Here is a 23,866-nt window from a genome sequence, read left to right as displayed (position 1 = left end):
GGGGCCCAGAGAGGAGGAAGACAGTATTCTAGTGCCGGCGGGGCTTCAGAGATTGACCACGCTGCTGTCTCATTTCGCCTGAGCTCCACCCCTCCCACGTCACACCACAGATCCTGCACTCAAATTCACACTTACTGCTCAGTGTGCAAACTACAAACTCACCTCCTTCTAAAGAGCGATGAACAAAACTCTCATCCCGGCTTACCTGTGCACACGACTCCGTCAGCACCAGCGTGGGAACAGGCCTAGTCGACTCACTGTCAACTCCCTCCTATTGCCACGCGTACAAACACAAGTGATAATTCCCAGTCAAGATCCAGGACCGAAATGGACTATTACACTCCAGCTCAGACTGAGCAGTTTAGGAACACAACCGCACATGCCACGCTGGCGCACACTAGATTTCACACATCCCCAGCCTTCCACAGCATCACGTACAGAGAGATTTACCATCTCATCTCCTCCTCCCCACCAGCAAAAACAAACACCCCAGATGGAAGCACAGCTCCAGCCTGTCGAATGAAGACCACGTGCAGGTTTCCACAGGTATGATTTGCAACCCCACAGGAACTTGTACATCAATACTACAAACTCATGCAAGAAAATCAGGTTTAGAGGTAAGAGAAACACATGTCTAGAAGTCCATATGTGTTTGGTCTTTTATTAGGACTGACACATTCATTGTATGTCACAACTTCCACTGATCAATGAGTTTTAGAAAAATCAAAAGGCCAGCTCCAGCCAGCAGAAGGATGGGGCTTATATAGTAATAGTTTTGAAAAGGCATTAAATGTTCACTCCCACCCCAAATCCATAACCCTCCCCTAAAATCCCTCCCACCCCACCCCCGAACCTCTCACAGCTTTGATTGTGTTGACAAATATGGTTTGACAAAATGCTTCCCAGCTGCCAGGTTATTCTCACTGCCACAAAGAGGCTAGCTAGAACTCAGAAAGGCCAGGATTACTTTAATGGTGTTTAAAAAAAAAAAAAAAAAAGAGCTGATATGGCAACACTACCAGTAAAGTGGGATACATCACAGAAACAAAAGTCTTTGCAGGCAACACTGGCTGGAAATAGTGAAACACCTGATGGGTGAAACAAGTGAAACTCTAAATTATATACAATTGTAGCTAAGGGTGGCACTGAAAACCACAGTCTCATTTAACGTGACCCAAGGTTTAACTTGCCCTTATCTATTGCTTATTTATTCAGATCGGTAATAACACTTTGTACAGAGACAGATGTGTAAAAATGAAACTTTGTGGAAAAACAGCTTCTCATGTGAAATGCAAAGTATAAGCTCTGTCCAATGTGGAATGTACCTACAGTCATTTTTTACAAGGCTCTCACTTGTATTCTTCTCTTTCTAAAACCAACTGACCTGCCAAGCAAGTTAGGTGTACATTTGACTTGCTTGGGACAAGCTGCTTTGAATCATTTGCAAGCATGTTTTGCTCTGATGTTCATTTTCACGTTGAAAGTCTTACTTGCCCCACTGTGTACAGACAGGGTCCGTAAGTGTCTGCTAGCAACATGGAAGGCAGGCAGGCAGGAGCCCTAATCCTTATGAAGGACGAAATTCAGTTGTTAAACTTCAGTGGGTATCCAATGGCTTTTTCCAGGCATTCTACCAAAGAGCCCGCAGAAAGAAAATCCCTCTCCACTTCCACAAATTTGATGTAGATGGATTTAGGCGACACCCCTGGTTCTACGATGCAGTTCTGAGATAAAAACCCATTGATCCCAACCCAATCTTTGCTGAAGGTTTTGGTGTTGGCCTGAAAATGTAAAAACAAGCACTGCTGGAGAGTTCTAACCTCAGCAATGCCAAGGTAACAATAGACAATTCTGGTGGACTCCATCTCCACCCGGAGAGAGGCCTGCGGTGAAGGGACATCGACCTCCACCGGAGTCTCTTTCCCAAGATCTGGGCCTCTGCGGTCTGCATGAGGGGAGAGGGGTTTCTCCTGGCAATCTTCATAGCCAATGGCGTACAGGCCAGGGCTTTTGGGAATCCCCCCTGGTAATAAATACTGGACAACATTTCCTCCAGTTGGCTTAGAATGAGCTATGGGTATCCAGTCAATTTCCATGTGCAGCTCCAGGCATCTTGCTTCACTAATGGTAATTTCTAGGAATTTATAATAAACGTTTTTCCAGTTCATTTTCTGCACTCTCGTCATGACGACCCGGCCCTCGGGCTTCTCCGAGTTGAAATACTCCCTCAGCCGCTTGCCAAGAGGCACCTGGGAGCTGATCTCAGCGTAGTGGTAGCGAATATCCTCCTTCCAGCGTGTGTTATAGCCAATCCCAAAAACGGCGAGCTTGTTAGAGAGGTGCAGCCTGGAGAAGTCCGTCCAGCTCTGAAACAGCTCCCATTTTAACTGGACGGATTCCAAGATCTGGACGATATTCTGCATGACGTCTTGCTTCCTAGAAAAATTAACACAAGTGGAAACCGTAAGACGGAGCTCAACTCAGACTGAAGCAAAACAAAGATAGAACAGTTTGACAGAGCACATCAACCTGCACAAAACATCAACCACAGCAAGAAGAGCCGGCAGCTGAGAAACAGGTGGAGGAAGATGTTCCGGTTAGCCCCAACACACAGCATTCATCATTAGCATTTAACCATTTGACTCTTTCAAGGAGCTTCAGAGAAGTCCCAAGAACTCTGTGAAGCAGAGAGAATCCTACTTCTGTTGACACAATGACAAGGATGGTGGGCATTCTGTTTCCCAACATTAAAAACCAGAGTCCCTCCAGGAACAGCCAGCCCAGACGCACGTCACACGGCGTTCTGGGATGCTCTCTTGTCAGTTAGGAACCTGTGTTCTCCAAAGCGGCCATTGGCAGCCAAGGCGAGAGAGAGCTGGCTGCTTGAGTGGCCCTCCTCCAGCCAAGTGGGCCACAAGACGGAACTCAGGCACGTGCTCCAACCAGGACCTCAAGAATAAGATTAAATACACTGCACTTGAGTCTCCTCTATCACAACTTCTTCCAAAGCACAAAATTATCCACTATTAGGGGCAAATTAAACTGCCAGTGCAACAGCAGCCGAGGGAGCGCACAGCTCTCCCAATGCTCTCTGCAATCAGCACACATCTCACACAAGCCCTTACTAGGGACAGAAAATCCCTCTGAATTGGTTAACTGGTTAAACAATAGGCTAACCCACCACTAACCTGGTTAACCAGGCTGGAGCAGCCTCTGCCCATTGAACGCTGGAGCCAGGGCTGCTCCCCGCCCACTGCAGTGCTGTGGATAGGAGTGTTCCAGCAGGGCCAGAACAGGCCCGGTCCCGTAGCTGAGCTGAAGTGGCTTCCCCAGCACCTCCTGCCACCCCCCCGTTTAGGATGAGGCTCACCAGTGAACTTCCCTAACCCTTACTTTAAATGCAGGTCATGTCTCAGTTTGCTGCTTGGTCCTCCCCTCCACAAAGCATGCCAGGCCCCTTCCCCCTCCTCCTCTCCCCCACCAGCTGTGGAACTCCGCAGCACTCCACAAATGCTGGGGGGGCGGGCGGGGGAGAGGAGAAGTGGGAGGAGTAGGTAAATGCAGAGCCCCCAGGGCACAAGCAGCGCAGGGGTGCACAAGATGCATGGAGAGCCTTGCACTGGCTGCAGGTTGCCCAGCACTAATCTGCAAACGCTGCTCTAGGAATTATTTGGGGCCTGCATGATAGTGGCCCCAGCTGGCCTTGGAACCTACTAACAGACCAGTGGGAGACCAGCATCTACACATCTTTATAAATCCAGCCCTTTGACACCCACCATACACATTCTGCACAGACACACCAAACTAATGCTGCGGTAGGAATGATCCTACTTTTGTTGTTTTTTAATCCTAACACTATAGTAAATTATCAGTCTTCTCTTTCCCTCAAAATGCAAACCCCAAACCACCAGAACGTCTTTAACCAAACTAGAGTCTCTGCTGATAAGCATAATCTTCTGCAAAAGCTAAACCGCAGTTAAATCAGTAGAGGGGGAAAAACATACATGTTTCTCTTACTGATGTATTTCAAGTTCCACTTCTTTGCACAATTTCATCTCACTTCCCCGGATTCTTGTGAGGGCAAGACACGAGCAAACAACTGTTTTAGTATTAACCAATAGTGCTTTTAGGCAAACATCCCTCTGCTGCTATGAACAGTTATGCCCCCAACACTACAAACTACTAAGATATTAATTTGTTCGGTCATACTCATAGGTACGTTTTAAACCTTTTGCCTTCGGATTATTAAACTTTCCCCAAATTTAGCCTTGCAACTTCTTCATTGGTGGGGAAGAGTGAAGTTTCAACAATTTGATGTCCGCTTTATATAAGTGAATGTACCTCTCTCGTAAGAAAGAATTTTTGTCATGCTCCCATAATTCAAAAGCTATGACAAATTTTGCACAAGTTTTCCCAAAGAGCGTTTATTTATGGGCCAAGATTGAGGCTTGGCCTACACTAGGGGATAAGATCAAATTCAGAAATGCAATTCAAGCAATGTGAATTGGGCAGCTGGAGTCGATACACGCTGATTCAAACTTTAGCACTGTCCCCGCAGCAGGTGGTCAACAGGAGACACGCTTCTCTTGACTTCCCTTATGCCTCACCACTGTGAGGAGAACAGGTGTAGACAGGAGAGCCTTCTGCATTTGATTTAGCATGTCTCTTCTAGACTTGCTAAACCCAATCCTGGAAGATTGACCTTTGGAGTGCCTGTCCATGGGTCTGTACAAATGCGCCCTAAGCATGGAACACATCAGCCAAAATAGAAAGTTTGAAAATATTCTAAGCAACTGGAATAAAGAGAAGTTACTCACCGTAGTAACGGTGGTTCTTCGAGATGTGTCCCCGTGGGTGCTCCACCATAGGTGACGGCTTGGCCGGCGCCGCAGATCGGATCTTCCAAGCAGTTTCTGCCGGACCGCGCATGCGCCGGCACGCGCCGCTCCCTGGCGCGCTCCTGGCCATGTGCGCGATCCGGTCCCCGCCAGTTCCTCGACCAACCGCCTCGGTTGCCCCTGCAAAACACTAACAGAGATCCGAAGCGGGGAGGATGGGCGGGAAGTGGAGCACCCACGGGGACACATCTCGAAGAACCACCGTTACTACGGTGAGTAACTTCTCTTTCTTCTTCGAGTGTCCCCGTGGGTGCTCCACCATAGGTGACTACCCAGCAGTAACCCAGATAGGTGGTGGGTAATCGGATTATGTGCAGCTGGTCCCCGAGAGGACCGCTGCAGAGAGACGGGTATCCTCTTGGAATACCCTGTGAAGGGCGTAATGTTTGGCGAACGTGTCGTAGGATGACCAGGTCGCCGCTCTGCAAATGTCTTTCAATGCAACGCCCTTGAAAAAGGCTGTTGATGTTGCCACCGCCCTGGTGGAATGAGCCCTGGGAGTGGCCGACAAAGGAGTCTTTCTGAGCTCGTAGCACATTTTTATGCAGGATACAATGTGCTTTGAGATTCTCTGCGATGAGAGACCTTCTCCTTTAGATTTGGGAGCGAGGGAGACCAGGAGTCTATCCGTTTTTCGGAAGGACTTGGTCCTGTCTACGTAGAAGGCTAGCGCCCTCCTCACATCCAGGAGGTGTAGGCGCGCCTCTTCGCTGGAGTTATGAGGCTTTGGATAGAACGAGGGTAGAACAATAGGTTCATTGATGTGAAACTCGGAAGAAACTTTGGGAACAAAGGCTGGATGCAGCCGTATGGTTACCGCCTCCTTGGAAAAGACAGTACAGGGTGGCGTTGCCATGACTGCCGCAAGCTCGCTCACCCGACGGGCTGACGTAATTGCAAGAAGAAAGGTCGTCTTTACTGTAAGGAGGCGAAGGGGAACCGTGGCCAAGGGCTCGAACGGTGGTCCCATGAGTGTGGTAAGCACCAGGTCCAAGCTCCACGAAGGTGGAATCGGTTTCCGAGGGGGGTAGAGGTTTACCAACCCTTTGAGGAACCTGGTAACCATAGGGTGGGCGAACACCGTGTGCCCTCCCTCCTCATGTCTGAACGCCGAGATGGCGGCCAGGTGGACCTTTAACGAGGATAGCGAGAGTCCTGCTCTCTTGAGGTCCAGTAAATACTCTAGAATTGTAGGTATAGGCACCGAAAGGGGGGCCAGCTGCTTGGTAGAACACCAAGCCATGAAGCGAGTCCATTTTTGTTTGTAGGTTTTCCTAGTGGAAGTCCTCCTGCTACTTTCTAGGACTTGCTGTACCTCCACTGTGCATGTGCTCTCTAGGGAGCTGAGCCATGGATTAGCCACGCTTGCAGTCGCAGGCTTTGGGGGTGCGGATGCACTATGGACCCCTGGGCTTGCGTGAGCAGGTCCGGCGCCACCGGAAGAGGCATCGGTGGGCGGTCCGACAGGCGCAGGAGTAGGGGGAACCATGGTTGGCGATCCCACGTTGGGACTATCAGGATCATCCGAGCCTTGTCTCTCCTGGCTTTTTGCAGAACCTTGTGGATCAGCACTGCGGGGGGAAACGCGTAAAGCAGGGGGCCTCCCCACGGGATCGCGAACGCGTCCCCCAGGGACCCCCGGCCCAGCCCTGCTCTGGAGGAGAATCGTGGGCACTGTTTGTTGTGCTGAGTGGCAAACAGATCTATTTGGGGAAACCCCCATGCGTGGAAAATGGGCCGTAGTAGATCGGGACGGATCTGCCACTCGTGGGTGAGCGCAAAACGTCTGCTCAACTGGTCTGCCTTCACGTTGTGCGTGCCCGGCAAGTAGGAGGCTCTCAGGATTATATCGTGGGCGATGCACCAGTTCCATAGGCGGATTGCTTCCGCGCATAAGGTACGGGATCGAGCTCCTCCTTGCCTGTTTATGTAAAACATGGTGGAGGTATTGTCTGTACTGATCCCGACGACTTTGCCTTGTATACGGTCTCGAAAGTGTTTGCAGGCGTTGAACACTGCTCTGAGCTCTAAAACATTGATATGCAGAGACTGTTCCGTGGGTGACCACAGTCCTTGAGCCACCTCTTCGCCCATGTGCGCTCCCCACCCTATGAGGGAGGCATCCGTAGTGAGGAAAAACGATATTTGCGGCTGATGGAAGGGTACCCCTGTTAGCAAGTTCCCGGGGTTTACCCACCATTGCAGGGATTCGCGCACCCCTGGTGGGGGCGACACCACCCTGTGAACGGTGTGTACTGCCGGCTTGTATACACTTGCCAGCCAATGTTGCATGCCGCGCATGTGCAACCTGGCGTTCTGTACCACAAACGTAGCCGCTGCCATGTGGCCCAGCAGCTGCAAGCACGTCAAGACCGGCACCGTAGGGCTGAAGGTGATGACCTGCACGAGGGAACCGATGGCTCGAAAGCGAGCCTCTGGAAGGTATACTCTCGCCGAGACTGAGTTTATGCGAGCCCCTATGAACTCTATGTCCTGTGAGGGGTCTATCTTTGATTTTGCCATATTGATAACCAGGCCAAGTGCGGAGAACGTGTTTGCTGTGACGCGTATCATGCGGAGAACCTCCCTTTTCGAGGTCCCTTTGAGCAGGCAGTCGTCCAGATACGGGAAAATAAACACCCCCTGTCTGTGCAGGTAGGCTGACACCACTGCCAAGGTCTTGGTGAAGACTCTGGGGGCCGAGGAAAGGCCAAACGGTAGGACCTTGTATTGGAAGTGTTCGTTGCCCACCATGAACCGGAGAAAACGTCGGTGAGCCGGATGAATGGTTATGTGGAAGTACGCGTCTTGTAGATCGAGGGCTGCGAACCAGTCTCCATCGTCCAGTGCTGTAAGGATGGAGGCAATAGTGATCATCCGAAAACGTTGCTTGCGCAGATACCTGTTGAGGCCACGAAGGTCTAAGATGGGCCTCCAGCCTCCTGTCTTTTTCTCCGTCAGGAAATACCGAGAGTAGAACCCTTTCCCTTGCAGTTGCTCCGGCACCTTTTCCACCGCCCCTATGAACTCTAGGTGGGCCACCTCCTGCCTGAGCCTGGCTACATGGGAGGCCTCCTGGGGGTGGGGCTTGGGCGGGGGTCGCGGCGGCGGGAGCGACTGGAAGGGGATGGCGTACCCCGTGGCTATGATCTCCAGCACCCATTTGTCTGTGGTGATCCTTTGCCACTGGTCGTAGAATGGTCGGAGGCGATGGTGAAAAAGTCGTTTCGGATGATGTTGTGCAATGGTGGTGATGGCGCAGCCCTGGATTTGTATGTCAAACTTGTGGCCTTTGGCCCCGCCCCGAGGACGGACGGCCCTGTTGTGAGCGTCGCCTGGGGGTTCTGTACTGCTGGTGCTGCTGATGCCGCCCTTGCTCGTAACCCCTGTGATACTGGGGGCGCTGTTGCTGGTATTGGTACCGCCTTTGCTGTGGGTAGTACCTTTTCTTTGAGTATGGAGGGGTGTAAATCCCCAGGGTCCTGAGTGTGGCTCTTGAGTCTTTACTGGAATGAAGGACCGAGTCAGTTGATTCAGCAAACAGCTTCTGCAAGTCGAAGGGAAGGTCGATTATCTTCGCCTGCAGATCTCTCGGTATGCCCGAGGTCTGGAGCCAGGACTCCCGTCGCATCACCACTGCAGTTGCTGTGGAACGTGCTGCCGTGTCCGCAACGTCCAAAGCAATCTGAACTTCCATCCTCGCAGCCGCGTAGCCCTCTTGCACTATGGCCTTGAGGACCGGCTTTTTGTCCTCTGGAAGCGAGTCCATGAGGGAAGTTAATCTGGCATAGTTGTCGAAATTATGGTTCGCCAAGTGCGCTGCATAATTTGCCATTCGCAAGGTTAAAGTGGAGGAGGAGTAGACCTTTCTGCCGAACAGCTCTAGCTTCTTGGCATCTTTGTCCATTCCCCCTGTTTTAAATTGAGATGTTTTTAATCTTTGCTGCGAGGACTCCACCACCAAGGAGTTTGGCTGGGGGTGGCTAAACAAGAACTCCATGCCCTTCGCCGGCACGAAGTATTTCTTATCCGCTCTCTTTTGGACAGGCGGAATAGTTGCCGGGGTCTGCCATATGGTAGTGGCAGACTCCAAGATCGCTTCATCAAGCGGGATTGCTACTCTGGAGGAGGCCGGGGAGCTCAAATTTTTAAGGAGCTTATGATGTTTCTCTTGCACTTGTGCTGTCTGGATGCCTTGCGTGAAAGCTACCCTCTTAAACAGCTCCTGAAACTGTTTGAGATCGTCCTTGGGATGGACGTCCCCTAAGGCCGTGGCCTCATCCGGGGAGGAAAACGAGGAACCGCTGGGGTACATTTCTTTGGACCCTTCCGGTTCTTGATGGTGATGGTGCGCCCTCTCGCTGGAGGTTTGCGAGGGAAAATCTCGTGGGTCCACGGCCAGTCCCCCCTGGGATGCTTGAGTCTCCGTCCCCGATCGCGATTGCCCTCGGGGGTACGAGGTAATATGTGGGGATCTCTCCCTGGTAGATTGCCGATGGTGTCCATGCCCCGCGTGGTAGGGACGACCATGGCAGTATAGGCACTGTTCCTGGGAAGGTGACCGTGACCTTGACCATTCCCTTTGCACGTACCCTGTGTGTCTGGGAGAGGGGGATTGTCGAGACACTGGAGAGAGCGATTTTGCATAATAGTCCAGCGATTCAAATCCCAGGAAGGGCGAGGGTGGTGCCAGCCATGGGGAGGCTGATTGCAGGAAAGGAGAAGGGGGCTCCGGGTAGGCTAGGGGGGGCCCCTGCCTTCTGGTTGGAGTCTGCAACATGAGCGGAGGGCTGTGAGAGAAGAGCTCCACAGCCCTGTCTGGAGAGGGGCTGCAATGCCTCCTCTTGTGTGCAGCCTTCCCCCTCCCTTGAGGAGGTAACTCCGCCCCCTGATGGGCGGGGGATCCCGGCCCCGTCGGCACCGTGCTAGGCACGCTCGAGGGCGGTGCCACACGTGCGGAGTCCTTGTGCGCCTGCAGGCTACGTGCCTGCGCGCTCTGCACCGCCGGTTCCCCGGGGATCGGTGCCGCTGCCTGCGGTGCCGCTGGTACCGGCGCTTGCTTAGCCGCCGCCCTGCCTGCGGTGCGGGGCGGCTGGCTGATCATCGGAGGCTGAGCCGCTTCCACGTGGCTCTCCGTGCCGCCGCCGATCAGCTGTTGCTGCGGCTGGGGGCTGCTCGCTCCTCCCGTCCCGCTCACTGTTGCTGCCGGCAGGGATCGGGTTGGAGAAACTTTCCTCCGTTTTTGCGCTGATGGAGTGAGGGAGGCAGCTTTCCTTCTAAGGGCCCCGGAGGGTCCCTCCTGCTGCGGCCGCTCCGGCACATCTGGCTGGAGGGCCTTGTCAAGAAGCAGCAGTTTAATTCTCATCTCCCTGTCTCTCCGTGCTCTGGTCGTTAACTTTGCACAGAAGGCGCATTTTTGTGCCACATGGGACTCCCCCAGGCACCTTATGCATAGACTGTGCCCATCGGACACTGGCATCGCCTCTCGGCAGGACTCACATTTTTTAAAGCCTGAGGAGGACATTGTTGGTGAGTCTTTGAGTTTGTTTGTGGGTACTTAGCACTTCTTTGTGCTGTTTCCCCGTCCGATGGCCTGCCTCAGCAGGAGGGCTGATGGCCCTAGCTCCCGGCCTCCGGCGCTGGTTACTGGGACTGGCTTGAGCTGTCCCTCCGTAGCTTGTTTGTTTTTTTTTTTTACAAAATAACAACCGGTTACTTATGGTATCCTAAGAACTGAAAAACTTTAAAGAGAAAAACAAATAAAGTCGTTGAATACGCTATGTGGCTTTAGCCTAGTCGGATTCCGTCTGCAGCCGACGGCGGTTGAGAGGAACTGGCGGGGACCGGATCGCGCACATGGCCAGGAGCGCGCCAGGGAGCGGCGCGTGCCGGCGCATGCGCGGTCCGGCAGAAACTGCTTGGAAGATCCGATCTGCGGCGCCGGCCAAGCCGTCACCTATGGTGGAGCACCCACGGGGACACTCGAAGAAGAATTCTAATTTTTTAAAGAGTTGAAATGCCTGCCTCACCACACACACTGCCTCTCCTTACAGTCTTACTTCTCCGTAACTGTATTTCAACTTTTTTCTATTACTCATTTCCCAGATTGTTCTAAGAACAAATGGTCTTTCTACTTTTGCAGCTCCCAGTTGGCTTCTTAACTTTGAATGAACTAGATGAATAAACTGAAATGAAGAAAATATTTTCTCTGCCCTGAAGATGGAGGCCGCTCCTGTTAATACCTGGTTTAGCACTTCAACCAATTCCGGTTCCAGATGTTCAGTGAATGCCATCCAACAGAGGTCACTGGTTTGACTTTCTGGCTGTGTCTACACTAGCCCAAAACTTCGAAATGGCCATGCAAATGGCCATTTTGAAGTTTACTAATGAAGCGCTGAAATAGACATTCAGGACCTCATTAGAATGCTGGCAGCCGCGACACTTAGAAATTGACAAGGCTCGTCCAGACGGGGGTCCTTTTCGAAAGGACCCCACCAACTTCGAAATCCCCTTATTCCTAACAGCAGATACGAATAAGGGGATTTCGAAGTTGCCAGGGTCCTTTCGAAAAGGAGCCCCGTCTGGACGAGCCGTGTCAATTTCTAAGTGTCGCGGCTGCCAGCATTCTAATGAGGTCCTGAATGTCTATTTCAGCGCTTCATTAGTAAACTTCAAAATGGCCATTTGCTGGCCATTTCGAAGTTTTGGGCTAGTGTAGACGTAGCCTCCTAGTTCATATTTCCTACCAATTTTTTACATTTAATGTAAATTAAATATTACATTTGTTTACTCAACTAGTTCAATTCAATGACTATTTCATACAGTTAAGAAACCACATGGAACTTGGAAAAGCAGAATAGATAATTTTAGTTTTCCAACCTACACTCTTCAAAACTTAGATGTGAGAAGGCAATCTCTGCTAGTACTAAAATTCTGAAAGACACTGACCAGAAGTAATCAGTTCAGTTTAACTATGGATATCTCATCTGTTTAATGAATGGCAGTTTCAGAAACAAAACATGTTCTGATGTACTTTTATAATTTCTTTATGTTCCCAGCACACACAAGCCAATTTTAAAGGCTGGTCTGTTGGTTAATTCATTTGGAATTTCCAAAACAGTTTCTCAAATCTCAAAAAAGTAATACAAGAAATGCATCATGCACCATTTTCTAAAAGAAAAAGTAGTTCCATGATTGCTTAAATAAATGTGTGTAGACATAGAGTTAGCAAAAAGAAACATCAAATTTAGCATAAAGGCTACATTCAGTTGGAAATCATCACGTTTAATGGTTATCAGCCTTTTCACAGAAAAACAAAATACAAATGCAAAACATGATTAAAATCAGCGTTTCCTGCTTATCGATCAAACTCATGATTACAACTGGAGATTTCAACCCACGTGATTGACATCGATCCACCCTGTCAGATACCGCCACCAAAGCAAGTACCACAGAAAGAATCTGTACTTTCACAAGCCTATTTGCACACCCCTGATGCACGCTAAGCACCTTCACACAGGAAGGATGGAAAGGCACGGTACAATTAGCCACTGTGTGTCTGGGGTGCAAAGAGCTGCCAGCCTAGCAGAGCCATGGGCAGGTGTTCCTGCTTTTGGTAATTCAGAAATCTGCCTCAGTCCACAAAACCCCACTAGAAGGGCACATGACACAAGCTCTGCTCATGCTGTGACCCACAGTAGTGAATCTGTACTTGTTCCCAGACAAGCAGGGGAGGGCGCCGTGGGGCTTGTGGCCATCTCCCTTCTCTGCTACCATGGACAAATCCTCTTCTGCCTTGCAGGGAGTGCGTGCTCTGGAGAGCCCACACGTGCTCCTTTCTCCCACACCTCCTATGGAGAAGGGAGGCACTGCAGCTACACAGGCCTCACTCTGTCTCTCTCGCCCCCCCTTATTTATTTCCTCTCACGCGCGCGCGCGCACGCACACGCGCATGCACATGCACACCCTTGCTCACTCCAGGGAAGGAGCCTCTCGGAACCAGGGGAGGCACAGAGAGGCGAGATTCGAGGACATGAGGGGAGACACGATGTGGAGCGGCATGAGAAGGGAAGGAGACTGACCAGAGCAGAAAGACTGTGCCCTGAGTCAGTGAGCGAGACACAGCTGTTGGTCTTCAGGTCCTGGGGATATGGCTGCTGACTACCTTGTCTGCTGACTCCAAGGAGGATCCCCCCATGACAGTCAGCTGCTCCCTGTTGCTGGTGCCCAAGGGATCCCAGGACATGCCAACCTGATGGTGCTGCAGCCCTCAGTGCCAGGGCTACCAGCTTGGCGGGGCCTGAGACAGTGATGTCGACTTAGGCTGTGGCTGTTTGCTTGGTTGTACGTGAAATGAAGGTGGCTGAAGCCACCCAAGTTGCCACTCAAATGGGACACTGGCTCCTTCCCTGGCCTCACAGATAGTTCCAGGAGTCCAGAATGGCCACTGAGCTTGGTTCTGTGTCCGGGGAGGCCACGGTGCAAGACGAGCCCATCTCTCCTCCAACGACCTGGAGCTCTTGGACGCCAACTCCAAGAAAGATGATGATGGAGAAGCCAAACTTTGGGGCACTAACTGTTAGGTGCCCAGGGACCAACTGGACTCTGGAGGTACAGGTGCCAGAGTGCCCTGGAGAAGGAGAGGGCTGGGACACCACTGACTGTTTCCTTCTTGAGTGTGTGGGGGCGGGACAGCACTCATCTCTTCATTCCTAGGAGGAGGCAACAGTGCTGTGAGGAGCAGCAAGTCGTCAGCTGCCTTGAAAGCCCTTGGTGTCAAGGGGAGCAGCAATTGCCCACTAGGGTCTGCTGAATGCAGCGAGCCCAGACTCAGCTGCCTTGCTTGTGCAGGAGTCGATGCAGCTTGGCCCAGGAATGTGGAGCCCTGGCCCAAACGGGATGTCACAGACATCTGGCAAGGAGAGAACACAGACTGGTGCTACGACTGGGTGCTGGAGCAGCCATGCTGGTGCCGAGTGTCTCAGGGAGAGTCCTTTCTTGGCACCATGAAGATGAGTGTGGGGAACCCTGATCCCAGGCCTGAGCAAGGACAGAGGGCTGCTTCCACGAGGAGAACTTTGAGCTGCCCTTCCTTTTCTTTAGGGGTTCCAACATGGAACTCACAGCAAATTTTACAGCAGTCCTTTTTGGTAACCTTCCCTTAGGCATCTTAAACAAGAGGCTCTTCGGCATGCACGTGGCACAGCCCTCACAGGTTTTAAACCCCAGGGACCACAGCATACGACTGCTCTCCTGGAAGTGCGGCAGGAGGCGAGTAGGGGGAAAGGGGAAGTGAAACCCTCAGTTAACTCAATGATTAACGCTACATAAGAACTAACTGGAGACAAACTACATACACATGGCAGAGACAGGAGCGCTTGCTGAAGCGAGGGCTGTGGGCAGTTCCAGTTAACTATCGCTGGTGGTAAGGAGGGCCTGAGGGGTTGGTGGGGCTCAATATTAAGGCACAACTCCATGGGGCGCCCAGGTCATCCCGGTGGGAGAAGTCTTCCAGCAACCATGTACGCCCCGACTGGAACGGACATGGACAGAACTCAAAGAAGAAATGAGAACTTCCTTCTTCCAGCTCCCTCTGCCAAATGATTTTACTCAGATTCAAAGGTCACCCTGAGGCACAGGCCAAGCTTGGAAAATCCCTGCCTGAAAGCTTGAAGAAAGCCAAGACTGAACACAGGATATTTAGAATGGAAACCGTTGGGTACTTAACAGTAGAGGGCAATGCTCTGCTTCCTATTAAAGTGTATAGAGAACTATGTAAGGCAGCTATTACATAGAAACATTCCCCCAGAATTATGCCCCCCAGTGGCATATCTTCCACCAAAGAATATCCACAAATACATGGTGGGGAACATGGATTGTGAGCGCTTCCTGCGAGAGCAAAGACACACTGAACTTCCCACTATTCACAAATTAGCTAACACAGCAGCAGATTACAATCCAGCTTTGCCAAGCAGCAGAAAAAATTATCACCTAGGCACAGAATCGACTCACCCATCCTCCCATCACGCTCAATGCTTTAAGTCACCTGTACTTAAGCATAAGGCAAGTAAGACTCAAAGCTAATCCCCTCTCCTCCTTTCCCTGATTGCTCCCTTTCTTTTCAGCTAATTGTCTGTATTCCTGGCTGTTATTAGATAGATGTCTGGGTACTAGTTTTAAGCTTCTATAGATGCACTCATTAGTGGGAATACTCTTATACTTTAATGGACCTCTACATTTAAAATAAGCTTTTCCTACCTGCTTAAAAGGGACAAAAACTTTAGGCAGGAGGAATCAGACTACAAATAGATGCAAAAACTAGGATTTTTACCACAGCCCCACACAACCTGCCCACCCTCATCCCCAAAAGTTATGATGTGTATGATACACAGTTTAAACATTTGCATGCATGTCAGAGTTCTGTTTCTTTGGCTGTATAACACAGCCAGAAGAGATTTGCATTGTGAAGCTTTCCACATGTTTTGAGGTAACTGGAACGATGCAAAAAGCAGATTCTTCAATAGTCTTGCACAATGTATTTATAATTATAGTCAGAAGTTTCAAATATCCTCCTCTCGCATAGTGCCCTTAGGGACATGCATTCAATGGTAAAAACATTCGTAAATTACTTACTGTGCTTCTTCTGAAGATTCCTGCTTTATCTTTAATGTTCTCTTTGTGGGAGGCATTTCATCTGAAACGCAAAGTTCCAACAGATTATTACACATTGAGAATGCTCCCAAAGCATTTCCCTTTCAAGGGTAGCAAGGAGCTCACTTAGTGTTTTGCAGTAAAATTCTGATGTCACACTCTGAGTACACAGTTTCAGCCCTTAACCAGCAGCACCACAACTTAAAGGTTAGCTATAGGATCAGAACCTGGCTACATGTGTGCAAGATCTTTCGACAGTAATTCCTGCTATTAAGTCACAAGCCAATTTCTTTGTAAACTACATTCTGAAAAAGGCCATTCTGCCTTCAATAGCACATTTGAAGAGCAAGCACTGGAATAACGTATCTGTATTCCATTTGGATTGTGTGTGCCCTAAGTACCTTTCTCAACCATTCACAAAACAAAATACTTTCAATCTTAACTGCACATAAAAGCTACGTCTACACGTGAAGACTACATCGAAGTAGCTTATTTTGATGTAGCAACATCGAAATAGGCTATTTCGATGAATAACGTCTACACGTCCTCCAGGGCTGGCAACATCGACGTTCAACATCGACGTTGCGCAGCACCACATCGAAATAGGCACTGCGAGGGAACGTCTACACGCCAAAGTAGCACACATCGAAATAAGGGTGCCAGGCACAGCTGCAGATAGGGTCACAGGGCGGACTCAACAGCAAGCCGCTCCCTTAAAGGGCCCCTCCCAGACACAGTTGCACTAAACAACACAAGATCCACAGAGCCGACAACTGGTTGCAGACCCTGTGCATGCAGCATGGATCCCCAACTGCGGCAGCAGCAGCCAGAAGCCCTGGGCTAAGGGCTGCTGCCCACGGTGACCATAGAGCCCCGCAGGGGCTGGAGAGAGAGCGTCTCTCAACCCCTCAGCTGATGGCCACCATGGCGGACCCCGCTATTTCGATGTTGCGGGACGCGGATTGTCTACATGTGCCCTACTTCGACGTTCAACTTCGAAGTAGGGCGCTATTCCCATCCCCTCAAGGGGTTAGCGGCTTCGACATCTCGCCACCTAACGTCGATGTTAACATTGAAATAGCGCCCAACACGTGTAGCCGTGACGGGCGCTATTTCAAAGTTAGTGCCGCTACTTCGAAGTAGCGTGCACGTGTAGACACGGCTAAAGATTGCTATAATTTTATTGACATGAGTAAAGCCTGAATCACTCAAACCCCTATTTAGAATTACACTCCTCATGTACATTTTAAAAACACAGTTTAACAACTACCTCTGGCTTCTCGCCTTTCCTTCTCCAGTATCTCAAAAGTAGCTCCTTTTTATGCCTTATTCGTGCACATCTGTCACATTCTGACCCTCTTTAAATGAAGCACTAATATTCCCAGTTCTCACACTTTATTTCTCTTAGGGAAAGTTTGCTATTTTCATATGAAAATATTAAATTTAATCCTCTTCTTGGTGAAAGAATTTACCAATCCCTGAATACAGCTGCAGATGGAAGTACATTTGTGAGTCTTCCTGCTCCTAATTTAACTTACAAAAATGATAGAAAAGCAAGACTAGTGCCTTTGGTAAATACTGCCTTGCTCTTACAATCATATTGGAATAATTCTTTAAAATGAACTTTGATAAGCTTCCTTAGACGCGATACATATATAAACCTTTTTCCTTCCTATTCACTGTAAGCAAGAATGTACCACTATACAAAATACTTACTCAGAAGCCAAAAGCAAGCATATTTTCAAGAAAGTGGATCTGTAATACATCAGGGCTGGGCAAGAGCATGTGGAAGAATGAATATATATTTTTAGCAAAAGCAAACATCTGGCAGTTTTCCTTGCGCAGTAGAACAGTAACTGTAGCTTGGTAGCTTTTTATGTCTCCTAACAAATTAGGAGTTTATACTGAGCTCTAATGTCAAGATTCCTTCCACTCCTGCATTCAAGTTCCTTTTAAGCAACACTCAACTCTCAGACTTTAAGACAGGGGGCTACAGTAGCACCTTGTCAGAAAGAGCTACTGCAATATTTTACGTGTTAGAATTCACTAGCAATAAAAACTAGCAGTTGATCAGTTTACTCCACAACTTACAGTTACACAGAGACGTGTCTGACAACCCCAGGAAGGCCTGCAAATTAGGCACCTTAGACTTAAACAACTGTACAAGTTATAAGAAGTGGTTTCCCTCTACTTCCCAAGAAGCGTTCTGACTTATGACAAGTCTTAAGCCTGTAAGTATACGAAATACACAGAAGGGGTTTTAGCAGCATTATAGCATTGGTTTGATTGGGATTATGCAGTAGTATTACTAAAGTGGTTTACAAGTACCAGCAAAACAAACAAACAAACAAACAATCAGAAAGGATCGATAGTCAATTTCTTACCTAAATCCGGGTCTCCACCCTGGTAGCAGTGAAGATCTTGACTGTGGTTTCCCCAGTCTTCCTGTGAATATTCCTCCATAGTGCTGCCATCTGATTCCAGCTCCTGGTACAAGCCGCTACTATTAATGAGTACAGGCTGGCAGGGTTGTGAGTCCCATCCTCCCTGACCAAACACCTGCTCCAACTGTTCAAACGTGTAACTGCTTTTCCTTTTCCCAACACCATGTTCTTTCACTCGACTGTAACACCTGCGGAGGGTCTAAGACACAAGACCTTCTGTTACTCGACGGGTGCCAGCTTTCCAGAGTGGCACACGCTCATCTGCAAGCAGAATGAGAATGCTAGACAATCTGTCTACTTCGTACTGCTCAGTCTCTGTTACGTGTGCTCAAGTACTAGAATCCATCACCAAGCTGCCAAATTAACCTTTGTAAGACAGGAACATTTAAGTTGTGATGCTTCTTAACATATGATGCATTAGCCTGAATGCCTATTACAAAGAACAAAGTTGTACAGAACCTACACATTCACCAGTTTCAAAGTTAAATATTTTATTTTTCCCTCGCTCTCAAAATCCCTAAGCCTGCTACAAATTACAGGAAAATAGACATGAAGTACCATCAAACATACCAACCAGCCCGTAGGATGCACACCTTCTACAGGAAGGAGAGACTACAGCTGTTGTGCCCACAGTTTGGAGAAGGTGGGGGTGGAAGAAAGATAGAAACAAGAGTTCCCAAAAGCAAAGAGAGTCCAACCTTCCTTATTCTGGTAAGAAGATACAAGGTAAAAAACGTTTGCCTAAACTAGTTAGCTAGTAAAACGTATTACTTACATATTTTGCATTCCTTACTAACTCACTCTGTCTCTTGGGAAGCTGCTGAAATTTAAAAGAGGTCAAATCAATAATGCTCCCAATTCCCAGACTCAAATATCAAATCATCAAGAAACAATACTAAGCTGGTCACATGTAATGATCCATTACAACAGAGTCCAGTCCAGATTTTGAAGCCTCCAATAAAGACAGTTTACCAAGATCAGACCAGGTTTTAGTACCTATTTGATTTCTTATTCTAGTGGCTGAGTTAGTAGCAAGCACTATGCATTATAAATTACAGCATGAAATCCAACTCTGATGCATCTGCTTCCAATTTTCCCAGTCAAGAAGGAGCTGTTTAGAAGTTCTTTATTCATGCCCCTGAATGTTTTTAATACAAAGTGTACTTCTACTTTGAAAAGTGGCTAAAATTGCATTGTGGGGTTACATATTTTCTATGTCTCAAGGACTTCCTTATCAGATGGACTCAATTTTCTTGTAACTGCCATCCCTTCAAGCTCAACCTTGGGAGGGGAAGAAAAAAAAAAAAATCAAGCTTGGTTGTCTCTCATTAATTTCATGCTGCTGCTTGGGAAAGCGATGAACAGTACCAAAAGCAGGTCCAACGTTAAAGAGCAGCAATGGGCAACCTGGGCTAGTCAGTGGCCCACATGAGTGGCCCTCCACTTCAGGGGGCCACAAGACTGCTGTAACCAAGACGGTTTCCCAGGACAGCATAGCATTGCTAACTGTGCTTGTGTACCTAGAGTTTGCAGCGTGTGCCAACTGAACTGTAGCATTGCTTTGAGCAGATACAGAGGGAGTGCACAGCTCTCAGCGAGCACAATGAGCACAAACCTCACTGAACATGCCCTTGCTTCATGGGCGCGCCACTTTAGTCAGACTTGTTGGGGGGGAAAACTCAGGCAGATGGAAACCAGAAGGATCTGGCAATCTCTCGGGTCCACACACAGAACCCCAATGGGCTGCATGTGGCTCTCACGCCACAGGTTGCCCACTGATAGGTAAGAGTTAAAAAAGGAAGCTGGGACAGTGCAAAGTAGCAGAGATCTTTAGCCACCAAGGATGCAACAGCCAGGAGATCCTAGAGGGAGAGGAAGAGAAACCCCTTTTTCTTCCATAACTGGAGCGAGGGATTTTCAAGGACTCTTAGTAAGCAGAGCTGGTACAAGAACTCCAGGTTCCCTCCTCCCCAAGCAAAGTTGTAGGACAATCTTCTTAGCTGAAATACCAGCATGGGTGGTCGAAACATTGGGCTTCTCAATGGGGTATTGCTCACGGGGCTACTGTTCCTTTTCCACCTGTGTCTTTGATATTTACCACTGGTTAGTAGGCAGAGTTCTCCATTAGTAGGCGTTGGGTAAAGCTTTCAAGTCTTGAGCATCACTTTCCACTTGTCCAACAACTGTGTGTTCGATGGGGTTAGATGAGCAACTGAGGGTAGAACCAGCCCCAGTATTTGATGCTTAAAAATCTGTTGATGTTCATGAGAGAACGGCATCCCTCTTCAAGGGCTGGGAGTGGGAGTGATACTGCAGGGCTAAAGAAACAAACACTGGATAGGTCAGTGAGCAGCCCAAGCAGGGAACATGCAGGTACATGGGAGGAGACTACTTGTGGGGAGGAAGATATCACTACTACAAGCAGTCACTTTGTAGTGTAGAACTACACTCAGATAGCTGCTCTCATTCTAGAATGAGGCTTCATTTTTCACCTCATTTCTTAGTGTCACAGGGTAGCGTGAAAACTAACCATACCAGCTGCAACCTGAAGAAGAACTTTGGGTAAGCTCAAAAGCTTGTCTTTCGCCAACAGATGTTGGTCCAATAAAAGATGTTACTTCACTCACCTCGTATCTGAGACCCTACAACTGACAGGATTACACGACCACTGCATATCATTCCTATGAGCTTTTAGAAATCGCTGTATTCGAATTTTAAAAATTTTTCCTAAAGATTTTATTTTCTTACAAGCCTCGCAATACTGCCATATCCAGCTGAGCAGCTATTGCAGCTCTCTCAATTTTGAGGCCTATGAGATTCTAACTGCTTTATTAATAGTCATGCTAAACAAACACAAGGTTGTCTCTAGCAAAATTAACTGAGAAGCTTCAGTATCTTCTGATTAGGTCTTCCGAGAGGCCTCAAGATCTGCAAACATTGGCTCAACCACTTAAAACTTAAGTTTACATTTCAGAAAAAGAGTTCTCTCAAGCAGATAATTTGTAACATCCCTGCAAGACTTCAAAGGCAACATTATTAGCAGCCATTTACTTCATTCAGCTGTCAACACGAATGCTATCTGGCTAAGAAAGCAGCAAAAAGTTCACCAAGCACCTACTGAACAGAAATCTGTGCAAAGGAAGAATGAGGCAGTACATACCCTGGTCAGAACACATTCCCAGATACTTCAGTAGGATAGATGTCAACTCCAAGATCACTGCCAAAAGGGTCCAGAACTTTGCTTGGATGACTCTATCCACCTCTGAAAACTGAAAGCATTCTACAACTTCACTAGTGTCTTTAAGAGAAGAGCTCCCCCACCCAAAACACCATAGCTAAAAACTGTTGGTGGGACCTCTACTTCCCTTCCCTGGAAATGGGGGGACTTCCACTATTTTCTACTTCCCACAGGCACTCTCCATCCTGGATACCTCTAGGTCTCTACAGCATAGAGCTAAAACTGGGAGAGTCTCATCTGAGCTGCATGGCTGTTAAACTAACGGGAATTAGCCACTTCACTGGGCTACTGTTTGCAAGATCAAGAAATCAGCACTGCATCAAGACATTCAAGATTTTCTGCACAGTTATAACACCTGGGAACATGGGGGGTTGTTTTTGATGGAAGACTTAATTCTCCTTAGGCCTATAGGAATTCCTGTGTTATCACTGGAGATGGGCTTTTTCCAAGACTTGTAGTACCTTTGTCCCTTCCAGGATGCCCTTGAGCAGGGATCCAGTTGTATTAACAACTCACGTCTTTGTACATACTACCAACACCTTTCTACCCTCATGTCTTTTGAGAAGGAGCAACTTTTTAAATATAACCGTTTAACATGTGGTGCGAACCATCAGCCACCTTCTCAAATTTTGTTATTACTAAAGAGATAATGGATGCTCTACATTCAGAAGATAAAGGCTCTCTGCTCACTTACAACTTAAAAACTGTACACAGAAAATGGGACACTGGGAAATCCTGAAAAGCTTGTACTGCACGCTCAGCCAGAGTGGAACTGCTGTGGCATACACGTACCTCCTCGGGTTCCCCCCGAAAATGCTGACACCATGCCCTACAGAGCAGTTAGTTTTCCAGGCTATCAATATTGGTACTGGCCCATCAGTCAGTTTCCCACTGTGTATGTTTTCTGAAGCTTTATACCTGATTTATCTGATGCAAGTTATGAGTCACCAATGTAGCTAAGTAATAGTAATGAGTTCCATGAAAGAGGGCAACAGGCGGAAAGTGCAATGGTTTGAGAAGCTGCTACACGAGCAAAGAATGTTAGATAAAGTCTCACACACGTTAGTGATCTTCAGCTAACTCTGGTTTATTTCACCAAACTTTTCAAATTAAAGGAAAATAATTCAGCATAGAAAGTCTTCTGTAGTGCTTAACCTTTGTGTAACCAGGTAATGGGCCTACATATCTCCGCTGTAAGATTCTTCAGATCTTGATAAAAAAGATTTACGGTGCTTGGTTTTCAATTTATTGATTTATGCCTGAAAATCTCCCAGGTTTAACAAAAACAATGGTGCTGGTTTTTACTTATTTTTCACTCATATTTTGGAAGCGTGTCTCGGCCAAGTTTCCTGCTTTGGCAGGAGACACAGCAGCTCACTAATTAGCTTTTTTTTTTTTCCCCCCCTTGCAGCAAAGAGCCAACCCAGGCTTTGGTGAAGCCAAATCAGAAGTACCAGAATATGTATATGAGTACCCAAGTGACTGTTTTCAAACCAGTGCCTGGGAGATACAGGCCACCATGGGTGTAGATAATTATCCATGCTATCAGCATTCAGAGCAAACCGAAAGTTAGTGATCCGCTTTTCATGCTAAAATGAAAAACTACATTTCAGAACATGAAAGGAATTTTTTTTTAAAAAAAAATTCAAAACAGAAGGCACAGGAAAAAAGAATATTTACAGCCCAGAAAACTTCCCTTTTCAATTATTTTTGTAATAAAACACTGAAATTACCTGGAAGTTTTAAATAAAATAAAAACAGGTATGGTCCAATAGAAATTATGGATGTCATGCTAGAATTTCTGGGTGAAACTCAGTTTGTGTTAAAGGAGGTGGTCATACTACAAGTTGAACCTCTCTCCTCAAGCACTTTGGGGACCTGACCAGCGCTGAATGAGAGAATTTGCCAGACCACAAGAAATCAACACTGTCTAGCAGCACCACCAATGCTTCCAATGCCTACTGGGTTCTCAGAAGACATCTAGGGGTAAATTACAGCTAAAGGACAGTACAAAACACTGGCAGCCACTATTGGTGCCTGTAAACAAACATTATGTGACTGTGGGAAACTTGGCCATACCCATGATAAGTGGTTGTTTGGCAAACTAAAATCATGCTGGATTACAGATGCTGCCAGGTGAGTGTGTTCCAGATTAGAGAAGTTCAACCTGCAGCTGATAACAGTCCCTTTAGAGCTTAAAAGTCTGCATACCAGATGAAAAATATGGATGAACTGAATTTTTGTTCTTCTCAGGACACTTCCATTAGTTCTCCTTGTGCAAATGGGCTTTTTTGTTTTTTTAAAGACAATTTGGCTGAAAAAATGAAACTGAGACCAGTAAAACACTATTTCTGCAATAAAATTTGGAATGGTGGGTAGAGCCTGCCCAACGGGCTGTTGTTACATTAAAACATCTTTATATTACTAACGTTCCATCTCAGAAGTCCTCTTGCCAGGGTGCCAGATACAAGAAAAGCAACAGAAGGGACTGAAGGGGTTTGGAATTTAACATCTCTATACTAGATGTGCTTTTAGTAACTTCTACCCTGAAGAACTTTTCAATGAGAGAATGATTAAAGAGACAGGAATTAGTGTCAGAGTCTAATACACTTACTAAAAATGGTTACTAGAACCTA

At 47.9% G+C, this 23,866-nt stretch overlaps 1 protein-coding gene across 3 annotated transcripts in view; it reads right to left on the bottom strand.

Annotated features, from left to right (window-relative positions):
- Positions 1-23,866, bottom strand: part of MSANTD2 (Myb/SANT DNA binding domain containing 2) — a 42,626-nt gene that overhangs the window by 7,141 nt on the left and 11,619 nt on the right. Inside the window, exons 2-5 of one of the 3 annotated variants that reach the window (XM_074977101.1) lie at positions 18,768-18,812; positions 17,933-18,191; positions 15,531-15,591; positions 859-2,436 (exon numbers count right to left, since the gene is read on the bottom strand). In XM_074977101.1, the coding sequence (XP_074833202.1) occupies positions 1,584-2,436; positions 15,531-15,591; positions 17,933-18,191; positions 18,768-18,812 (1,218 nt within the window). In that variant the 3' untranslated portion in view covers positions 859-1,583. Of the gene's footprint in view, positions 1-858; positions 2,437-15,530; positions 15,592-17,932; positions 18,192-18,767; positions 18,813-23,866 lie in introns of those variants that run through there. The other 2 variants (XM_074977103.1, XM_074977102.1) reach the window with 2 other exon arrangements.

Source organism: Carettochelys insculpta, chromosome 25 (genome assembly GCF_033958435.1).
Source record: "Carettochelys insculpta isolate YL-2023 chromosome 25, ASM3395843v1, whole genome shotgun sequence".
In the NCBI taxonomy this organism is placed as follows: domain Eukaryota; kingdom Metazoa; phylum Chordata; order Testudines; family Carettochelyidae; genus Carettochelys; species Carettochelys insculpta.
This window is presented reverse-complemented; position numbering and strand designations above follow the sequence as displayed.